This window comes from Mesoplodon bidens (assembly GCF_964165515.1).
Source record: "Mesoplodon bidens genome assembly, chromosome: 3".
In the NCBI taxonomy this organism is placed as follows: domain Eukaryota; kingdom Metazoa; phylum Chordata; class Mammalia; order Artiodactyla; family Ziphiidae; genus Mesoplodon; species Mesoplodon bidens.
Genome location: NC_138178.1, coordinates 146474746 through 146485900, shown reverse-complemented (window position 1 = coordinate 146485900; position 11155 = coordinate 146474746). Strand labels below are relative to the sequence as shown.

The window sequence follows — 11155 nt, the reverse complement described above, 5'->3', positions numbered from 1 at the left end:
CCTAAGTAACTGGGATAATCACCCCGTCCAGCTCAGTGATCTCTTCTGCCTGTTAGCTTCTTGGCATAAATAATCCGAAATGGCTAGAGAGTAGGTTCAGCTTCTAAATCATCAGAACCATAATTGTGTTCCCTGGTGGAGGCATTTCTCCGTTAGGCATTAGGACCTCCAGACCTACTGAGCCCAAGGTTGTAGGAGCCAAAAGTAAAATTCTTCAAGAGGATGATTGGGCATGATGATGAGAGGGGGCACCCCACCTCCACTCCTTGATCCTCAGACCTATGCATCCTGTCTAGAAGAAGTCAGCACTGTATACTGGCCCCCAATTTAAAGCATACACTGCATTCAGTGGGATAGCATCCCAAACTCACAAGGTATTATCTCCTAGCTGATGCTATAATTGAGCCTGCAACAGGTCATTGCAATATTATGTCAAGACAGCCTTTGAGTGATAAGAAATGTGCTAAGACTAGTGCGTCTGACGAAAGGCTGTGTTAGAAAGATATTATGGCACTAGATAAGGCACTCTGAGTCCATGAAAGATGTTAGCAGAAACACTATGGCCAAATCCCTTAGGTTTGTTTTCTATGTCTGTGAGTCTATTTCTGTTTTGTAAATAAGTTCATTTGTATCATTTTTTAAGATTCCACATATAAGTGATAGCGTATGATATTCGTCTTTGTCTGACTTACCGCACTTAGTAGGATAATCTCTAGGTCCATCCACGTTGCTGCAAATGGCATTATTTCATTCTTTTTTATGGCTGAGTAATCTTCCATTGTGTATACCTACCACATCATCTCTACCCATTCATCTGTCGATGGACACTTAGGTTGCTTCCATGTCTTGGCTATTGTAAATAGTGCTGCTGTGAACATAGGGGTTCGTGTGTCTTTTCAAATTATAGTTTTGTCCAGACATATGCCCAGGAGTGGGATCGCTGGATCATATGATAACTCTATCTTCAGTTTTTGAAGGAATTGCCATACTGTTCTCCACAGTGGCTGCACCAATTTAATTCCCACTAACAGGGTAGGAGGGTTCCCTTTTCTGCACACCCTCTCCAGCATTTATTATTCGTAGACTTTTTGATGGTGGCCATTCTGATCAGTGTGAGGTAATACCCTCATTGTAGTTTTAACATATCAAACAAACAAAATCTTTTCACCAACTCGAGGATTTTCATTGACCACGCCCCAGTGACAAATTAAGAAAAGATGCTAAAATAGTGACTGCCATTTTCACTGTTTTCCTCCTGAAAGCTCAGGGGCATAGCTAGGGTACGATCAGGGTGGTTTAGGAGAATTCAGGAGGAAGCACCAAGAGTCAGACTGGGTGAGCCAAGTTTAGAAGGACAAGACAAGCTTAGCTGTACAAGGAAGACAGGTGAAGACGCACACCCCAGGCAGTTTGGCAACGCTATGTGGAGCAGTGATGGAGAGAAGACATTTGTGGAGACCTGGCTTCAAGTTCTGCTCTCATATCCCTGGCAGAGTGACCCTGGCTCTGTCCCCTAGGGTGCTGAAGTCTCATGTGTTTCAGTCCATCACATAATTAAGGTACTTTTACCTCCTCTAGAGTTTGGGGGATTACAATATACGACTGATATAATTTATGCAACTCACTGCCTAGTAGATTTCTCATTATTTATGTTATTATTGATATTGTTGCCCCAGGAGAAAGCAGGAGACGTGAAGGCGCTGAACAGCATGGGGCACGGAGTGGTGTAATGTACATGATTGAAGAGTGGACTGAATGGGAAAGCAGCAGGGCTTAACTGGACACATACACCAGTGGCTCGTGCCAGCATCACAACAGTGAGATGTGCACAATTTTCAGGAGAGTGTGTCTGGGAGGAGGGGCTGAAGGTCACAACCAGATCAAGAAACGTAGCTTTGTGGGCTAAACTAAGGCAACTATAGTCATCTCCAAATCTATTGTATTAGTCTGCTCAGGCTGCCATAACAAAATAACACAGGCTGGGTGGCTTAAACAACAGAAATTTATTTTCTCACAGTTCTGGAAGTTAGAAGTCCATGATCAGGGTGCTGACAGGGTTGGTTTCTGGGTAGGCGTCTCTTCCTGACTTGCAGATGACCAAGATCACCTTCTCACTGTGTCTTCAAATGGCCTTTTCTCTGGGCACAGAGAGAGATCTCCGGTATCTCTTCCTCTTCTTATGAGGACACCAGTCCTATTGGATCAGGGCCTCACCCTTATGACCTCATCTCACCTTGATTACCTCCTTAAAGGGCTCATCTCCAAATATAGTCACATTGGAAGTTAGGGCTTCAACGTACGAATCTGTGGACGAGACACAATTCAGTGTCCCCCCACTGAGGGACTTTGAGCAGGAGGGTAACATGATCTGATTTGCCTTTTCATTAGCTCAGTTTGAGCTGTCTGTGTCGTGGAGGATGGTTGAGGTGGGGAGTGGATGGAGGGGAGACCAGAGACCATTTACAACTATCGACCACTGAAGGAAGTAGATGGAATGGTGGCAGTGGGGGGGTTGGAGAGGAGGTCCCAGGGGAGAGAGAATTAAGAGGGGGAATTCACAGGACACGGCAATGGACTGGATGGACAAGGAGGGAAGGACATTGTAGGGAGGAAGCAAGCAGGGCTCTGGGGTCCCAGGCCTGTGGGAGTGGCTGGCTGGTGTGCCCAGCACTGAGGAGAGGTGAGTGGAGATGGCGTGTCCAGTTTTAGTTATATTGAGTTTGGGGGGCTTGTGGGACACCCAGGTGGAAGTGTTCAGGAGCCTGGATTCAGCAGAGACCTGGGCTGAGTCTGGAACAATCTCCCGAGCAGATTTCCAGAGCGGTTGCCATTCTCCTGAGAGTCTATTCTGAAATTACTTAAAATAGCCACACTCTGCCCTGCAGCCCTCCTTAGCCACCAGTGTGAAAACCTCAAACACCAGCAGTCCAGCAGAGACACCTCAGCCAATTTCTAGTTTGTTTTTCTAGTGTGAGGTGTCTCATTCCTCCCAACCCGTCTCCCTCCCCCCCTCCCCCAGGCCTTTCATTCCTCTCACATGTCCCCTCCCCGACCATAGTTTTTTCCCCTGAACTCAGCCTATCTTGGCTCTTTATCAGCCTTGACCCTTCCTCACGGCTCTCTCAGCCCCTCCCGATTTCCTTCTTGCCTCTCTTCCCCCTCCCCCTGCACATCGCTTTACCTCTTGCTCTGTCTGCGTTTTATTTCCTCTCTAAAGCATATACATCGTCTCATTATTTTTTCTTCCTTTACTGCCAATCACAGCCCCATAATGTGGATCCCCTCCAAGGAGGCTTTCTAACTCCTGCCCCACTCCCTAAAGGTGCATTTGTTTCATCTCCCCTTTCTGCACTGGCCCCGCTTCACGCTGTGGACCCTCAGCATGTCTTCCCACTTGGTGTGCCTCCTCATCCCCTGAAATGCACAAACCTCCTGCAGTGCAAGACCTGTTTAGCTGTGCACAGAAGAGCAAAGAGCCCAGACAGAAAGAATCTGTCTGTGAAAAGTTAAGGGAGTTACCTGAAGCCAAAGGTAGCCCAATGGCTGAACCAGGATGAAAAGTTGACCTTCTGACTCTAAGTCCAGGACCCTGGGAAATTTACAACACCAGGTGCACTAGGGCCTACATAGACCCTGACATCTCGCCTCAGCTGGGCTCCTGCTGCTGCCCAGGGGTCCTCCCCACCATCTCCCGCTGACTCCCCACTACCCTCCCCAAGGAGAATGCCGCAAAGCTTTCCCAAACCTCCTGCCTCAAGTCAGTAGACCTCCTCTGGTCTCTGAGCTCTGCTGGGTCCTGGTCTCCACCAGGCCATTCCACACCCGGTCAAGGATTTTAAAGGGACCTAGGTTCAATGGGGTCAAATTAAATACTCTGGAGTCAGCTCTGCCCCGCATGGCTCGACCTGGGTCTCAAGGGTGACCCCTCAGAAAGCAGAGTTCGCGTCTTTAACGGGGAGGAGGGATACCTAGAGGAGAGAGTTGCTAAACACTGGGCGGTGGAGGGGATGGGGGACTGAAAAACCTGGGGTTTCTGTTTGCAGCTACATAGCACATCTCTAAAAGTACTCCCCTTAAAAAGCTCCAACTCCTTCTTCTGGGCCAGTATCATAGGGGGTTAAAGAATAACAGAAATGGGCCACTCATGGGAATTTAGGAGACGTATTTATACAGCACAGAGGTCTGAGGGAGGAGTGGATGTGAGTGGGTCACCTGGAGTCTTACCTGGTCCTGGGGTCAACGCCCCGAGGGCAAGGTTATCTAGGACAGCAGGCCCATTAGGGCTCTGAGATGCTGGGAGCCTGAAGGTCCCTGGGCCTGTAGTTGGAGCTACTGGGAGATTTTCTCTGGGATCATCTTCCCTTGAATCTATCACTAAACCCACCATAATAGGACTTTGAGGGGGGAACATTTTCTACTTTCCCGGAATTGGTGATAAGGGCCCAAAATGAAGAAAAAAGAGATGCAAAGTAGCCCCTATCATAAAGAACAACCGTTAGGGCCTGATACCCTCCCCAAAGAGAGCAGGATACTTGAAATAGCTTTGTAACTAACCACCCTTCCCCATCCCATTCTATAAAAGAAGGTCGGGGGGAGAGCGCGCGCGCGCGCGCGCGCGCGCGCGCACGCGGAAGGAGGTAGACCAGAAACTCTGGGTTGTTTCCTCCCCTCCTTGAAGCTGAAAAAGCAAGGAGGCTCTGAGAGAATTGTCCGTGGGGATTTAAGCTGGCTGCTGGCCTGACATCTCCTTTCCCAACTGGACATCTGTGACGCAGCTGACTTGCTGATCAGTCTCCTCTACCTAGTGAAGCAGGGAGGGGAGAAGTGGGAGAGATGCAGCGCCGAGAGAGGAAGCACTGAGGATCGACCTGCAACACCATCAACTGGTACAGGAAGGATGTGTACGTTTCCCACGGGTGAATGGAAGGGAGCCAGGTGCGAGCCATAATTCAGGTACAAAACCCAAGGCAGGGTCCTCGGAGCAAAGTGGACACGGGGTATATATTGCTGTAAGGAAGTGTGGAAAAGGTCAAGCCAGAGCTGGACTTCCCACATAAAGGCCCTGTGCAGTGGCGGGGGGACCTTACCCAGACCCGGCGTGGGCTCCATACGAGAACCAGTATTTGAGCATCTGCTACAGAGAGGGCTACAACTGTTGTCTGTTAGGAGGCCTCCACAGTGTTCCTTTCCCTCTTCCCTACCCCATCATCTCAGGAGAGCTGCATCAGGATAAAGTGGAGGACGAATTGTCTCTGAGCCTGACCGAAGCCCCACTGCTCTCCTCCAAGCTGTCAGCCGCCAGTTAACCACTGTGCCAGGGCAAGGAGGAGAGGAGGATCTAAATCAAGCTGGAGATTGAAGTTTGTCATTGGCTGGAACTGAGCTGGTAAATACCTGAAGTAACCAGGAAGTTATGGGAACTGCCCAAGTTGTCCTAAGGGATCCACTACACGGAGGAAGGAGGATATATGCAAAGGAGCACAGCTGAAAGAGATGACGGCAGAGGGAAAGCTTCACATCTGTACCCCAGGGTGCTGCTATTCCCCAACTGCTTTCACCCAGCGTTACTGGACGCCCCACCAAGTTCTCAAGCACTGGGGGCATGGCTAGTTACTCCAGGGCCTCAGTTACCTGAGACTTAGCTCCCAGGTGGGGTGGAGGGAGCTCACAGAAGGGAAGGTGCATTCACCCTCTGCTTTACCAACGACGGGGAGAATGGTAATTACCGTAAATGTGATAGATCTGTCAGAAATAATAGAAGTAAAATGCACCCTGTAAACTGTGAAAAGCAAGTCTTTTTATTCTTGGACAACGTAAAAATTGCAGATTTTTTCATCAATATGGAAAACACAAAGATAATCTACATTGTGATAGTCACCAGAGCTGTTCACCAGATATTTCTAATTCTACTTCTGGGCACTTACCAACTGCCTTTGAGCTAGATGGGACCATGTGATTTGCTGTAGTCATTGAGATGTGAACAAAGTGACAAGTCACTTCCAGATGGAAGCTTTAAGAACCAGGGTACAATTTAGCATGCTCCTCCTGCCCCCCACCTTTTTTTTGCCTCCAAGAGCATGGAGAATGGAGCCTCCCTCAACCTGGGTCCCTGATGGAGAGCAGCGCCCTCTGCTGACGTATGATGGATATGTTCCAAGAGGGAGAAGAATAGCTTTGTGATTTAAGGGTGCGGGGAATGTATGTTACTGCATCTCATCCTGGCCTCTCCTGATTCTTATGAGTAATTCACCAATGTGCCCATCATCCAGTGAAGACACCACATCCAAGTATTCAATGCCCCTCCACCACCAAGCGTGTGGATGATCAAGGTTGCCCTGGTTGGGTGTGTCACATACAGGATGATGCACCATTAGCTGTAGTACAGTCAAAGCTTTGCTACGAAGACCCCAGGCAAAAGGACCTTCACAGAGCAGCTGAGGGGAGAAGGGAAGCAATGCAGACAGTGGGAGGGATGAGGCTACACCGATGAGGTGTTGGCTGGGGTGACATAGAAGAGTATAAGGGATGAGCCAGATTTGACAAGAAATGACAAGGATACCTGTGTCACACACCTAGCACAGGCATTCATTGGCAGGCATATAACCAAGGTCATGACCCTTCCCTGTATTAATTCAGGAAAGTCACACAAAGGAGAGTAGTGATCCAGGCCATAGGAATGAGGGCTTGATTTGGTGGTACTGCATGAAAAAGGTCAAGTTTCACCTGTCATCCCTTGTACAATAAATTTAAAAAAAAGCCAAATGCCACAGACCAGAAGATCAGGTTGCCAGGAAGCTCTTCAACCTCCTTGGTGGGCATAGCTGTGGCCCTGTGGGTTTTTTCTACAAGGGCTCTGGTGCTGCCAGCTTCCCATCCCACGCAGATCCCCTGGGGAACCAGGGATGAGTACCAGCCTGGAAGCCCCTCCTCTGATGGCATCTGAGGGGCCCTGGCAAGATGCCTGGCCCCAGCAGCAGTCATCTCTCTCTCTCTCTCTTTTTTTTTCTCTTTCTGGTCGTGCTGTGCGGCATTTGGGATCTTAGTTCCCTGACCAGGGGTCAAACCTGCGCCTCCTGCATTGGAACTGCAGAGTCTTAACCACTGGACCACCAGGGAAGTCCCAAGTCATCTCTTGACAATGTCCCCAGTCTTCCCCTCCCCACAGAGGCCAAGCATGGCTCAGAAGACTTTTAGTGGAGGAAGAAACAGGATGGATCTACCATTCACTTCTCCTTGACCGCTACTGGGAATGGCCCTCCTGTCCTTGGAGAAAGCAGAGGAAGGCTGAGCGGGGCTGCAGGCTGGCTCTGCCCCCTTCCCACATCAGCCTGGATCTCTCTGCTGGAGGCCAGGTCAACCCCAAGTCTCCCAGTGAGGCCCTGCATGGGCAAATACCCCCCTTATTTCTCTTCCCCAAATCCCTGGAGCCCATGATAGGCCTCGACAAATTAGTGGTTTTTAATAAGACTGTAAACTATGCAGAGAAAAAAGTGTACTCACAGCTGAATGCAGCCACCCGGGGTTAAGGAGGGAGAAGGCTGTTGTTCTAGCCCCTCCAGGAAGGGAGCTGGGCAGCGGGCAGAGCTCCAGGCCTGGAGAGGCAGATCTGAGGGTGACACCCAGCTCTGCCTTTCCCAGCTGGGTGTAACCCAGCAAGTCACCGAGCTCCCAAGTCTGCATCCACGCCTGTGAAATGGGATTGATGACGCCAGTAGCACTGGGCTGGGGTGAGTTATTAAGTATTTCAGGGCCTGTGGCCAGAGCAGCTCAGTGTCAGCACTAGAGAAGGGGGACCTATATGACCCCATTCAAAGGCTGACATCCTTTCCCGGGAAAAAGCTGAAGGAAAGGCTAGGGGAGAATTTCTCAAGGGCATTATCTTCTGTTCACCTGCAAAGGACAAGGGAACAGAGGTGACAAAAAGAGACTGGTGAGGAAGCCACATCCGGGGACAGCTGCGTGTGGGCGTGGGGTGGTGGATACAAAGGGAAAAGACGCCCCGTAGCACCAGACACAATCTAGAGCCTCATCTCTGCTGCAATGTCCATGCTGAAGGCCTCCAGCCACGCCAAGCAGGCCAGCAGGCTTGACCTGAATATGTGACCTGAACATGTGTCCCACAAAAGTGGGGCACGGACGGTGTGACGTTCACTGGGGGCCTGCTCCCTGTCTATGGCTGCTTTCCAGCCTGGGGTCTTGTGATAAGCATGATGGCCACAGTGCCCACTCCCACCTGCCTGAAGCCACAGAATGGGCTACCCCCAGCCCTGCCCCCAAAGCACCACCACCAACATCCCCTACCTTCCTGGTGAGGGCAGCTGTATGGGTGCAGGCAAGAGGGAGGATTACAAAGAGGGCTCCAACACTGTAGGTGAGGGCCCAGGGCATCGATGTCCTAACCGCAGTGTGGCGCCACCTAACGGCCACTTCTGGGTTCCTTTCCCATCTAGCACCACAGACTTCCCAAGATCAGAGTGGAGGGCACCCGGGCCACAGAAAACAACGAACCTTTTAAGGAAATGAAACCTTTCCATCAGAGGAAGCCACCCAAAGAAAGAGGCAACAGCCGCCAAGATTGACTCATTTTTATTTTTTATAAAACAAGCTACAAAGAGTCTCCCTCCCTCCTCACAAAGGAAAACCACACAACACAGCCTCCACATACGTGTGAGAGAGAAGATGCCCAGGGGAGAGTCTGACTTTCTACAAGGAGGTGCTTCCTCCTGGCCAGAGTAGGGGACTGGGGTCTCCTGGAAAGTCCATCCGGTTCCAGCACGCTGAGCTTTCTGGTCCAAACTAATGGGCTAGGGCTCCCCGTCCACCTTACCATGTTGGGATGGGGCCTCCAGTCACCCTAACACAACCTTTGGGACTTTCACCCAGACAGCAAGAACCTTCTGCAGTCAGAGGATGGGATACCGGGATGGGGCACGAGATGCACGAGATGTGGCCAGATTTCCAAAAGCAATCCATAGGGGCCCCAGTCCTGGGCTACTACCCACCCTCGCCCACTGCTGCCACGCCTGCTCATGGAAGGGGTGCTAAGGGCCACTTGTTGTTCTTTGATGACTGTCAGATAGGCATGGCCACCCGGGCAGAAGGAGCTGGCATCTGACCCGAAGGCTGCCCAGCACATTGGATTCCACATTGGAATCACAGTAAAACGTCTGTGGAAAGCCAGGCCTGGATGTCCCCGTAGCTGGGTTATTATCTCTGCACTTCTAGGCGAGGCAGAAGTGGGAGGCCCAAGATGAGCTTTGCTCTGGAATTGGCCTCAAGACTGGAAGCCTTTAAGGGCATTTAAGGGAACAGGAAGAACCTCAGTACTGAGTTTTAAAAAAAAGGCTGAGTTTCCAACAAGGTGACCAACACAACTCTTCCCTCAGGCTTATGAGGACCAGAGGACGGCAAGGGGAGATAGAGGAGAGTGGAAGTAAAAGCCTAGTCTGACCTTGGCCCTGGGAGCTGTCTCGGGAAGCCTCATTCGTGGGTTTGCAGGAGGTGAGAAGCCTCCTGTGGGTACTGCACTCACCAGGGCAGGCCATCTGTCCTCTTCCCTCTGCTGCTCAGATACTAAACAGCTACTAAATAAAAGGCCCCTCTGTGTGTCTTTTCCTTCTTTGCCTCACTTCTCATGCTTTACGTGGAGTAGATGTTAAACATGGGTGGAAATGTTTCAACTGACCCTAACGCAAATCCTTGGAGGACAATTTGCTCAGTGGGCCACCAGGACACTGTGCACCCACGGGGTCAGGGCCACCTGGGGATCCAGATGGCAGGAACACATGGGCATGGGAGCCCTCCCTCCAGGGGCCCCTCACATTGTCCCACACCCAGCCTCCCTTGAGAAGGTCAACCGCCGAGTGACTTGCCAGCTCTGACAGCCACAGCAAGAGGCGGTGCCCTCCTCCCACTAGAAAAGAACTAATGGAGTCTGCAGTATAACCACAGGGGTCGGTCTCCGAACAGAATCCAAGCGGGCTGGGGACGGAGTTCTGGGTTCCAGAAAGCTGGGCCGTGGGTCCAGAGCCCTCACAACCCAGAGCAGGAAAAGGGAGGGGAATAAACAGACAGCAGTGCCAATGGCTGTACAAAAGAACTATACAATTTACATATATATTTATATACAGTATATAAATCTCTTTCTTCTCAGTCCCAACAAGACCCTCACCCCCTCAGAACCCTAAAAGTTGTCAGTAGCAGATCCAAAACCTTAACAATAAAAGAGAATGAACAGTCTTTCTTCCCTTTCCTTTTCCCACCATGGTATTAGATATTGGTGTTTAAAAATGAAACCGAAAAGAAAACACACAAGTAAGAGTTATTAAAAGTGCAAACACGGTGGGCACCACTCATGTTACATGGGATGTGGCTGGGCTGTGGGCAGCGTCCAAGGTCAGGTGTCTGGTGATCCATCCTGCCTCCCTGGTCTCTCCACCTGCCCTTTGGTTTTCTGCTCCTTAGATGAGGCGTCCTACTGAGAAGGGAGGTATAAGTGAGAAGTTAGAGTTGGGTTTACTTGCAATCCAGCTACACATGTCAATTTCCTCACCGGAGCAGGCTTTTCTACCTGCTGTTAAATACGGGGCTGGGTGGAACACAGGTAACCTGGACTTGCAGATAAGCCCATGTTTTACCAGCCCATCTTTGCCACCATGAGGCATCACAATCACAACAAAATGAGGCTGCCATTCCAGAGAACTAGGTTTTGCCCAGTAAACACAATTGGGGGGCGTGCACTCTGTACAAACCATCCTACTCCCAGATGCCAGCCTTTCAACCTGGGGCTGGGTCGGAAGTGGTAGGTGCCTGTTTATAGGTGGGAATGGTAGGATCCTTGTAGCACTAACTAATCTTTCTCTTGTGTCCTCAGCAAACAAATTGAACATGGGAGTCCAAGTAACTTGGCCAATCCCAACACTCCACTGCACTACCGAAGCTGCATCAGGGGGCCCATAGGAAGGACCCCAGAAAGAAGGCAACTTACTGAATGGGTTTTTGCCTGATCATTTTCCCTGGGGGAAGATGCCAAGACTACCACCTGCCAAAACAGGAACTTAGGATGCTTAAATGGCCTTGACCCAGAAAACTGGTAGGGTTTCTTCTATACCTGGGCCCCTGGACCCTCTAACACCCAGAATGAAGAGGGCACTTG

General features: G+C 50.4%; 1 protein-coding gene across 3 annotated transcripts in view; it reads right to left on the bottom strand.

Annotated features, from left to right (window-relative positions):
• Positions 1-8574: 8574 nt before the first annotated feature.
• The window catches only part of SMOC1 (SPARC related modular calcium binding 1), a 155615-nt gene continuing 153034 nt past the window's right edge, over positions 8575-11155 (bottom strand). For 2 of the 3 annotated variants that reach the window (XM_081229104.1, XM_081229106.1), the window contains exon 12: positions 8575-10477. In XM_081229104.1, coding sequence (XP_081085230.1) covers positions 10461-10477 — 17 coding nt within the window. In that variant the 3' untranslated portion in view covers positions 8575-10460. The remainder of the gene's footprint in view (positions 10478-11155) is intronic. The other variant, XM_081229105.1, reaches the window with a different exon arrangement.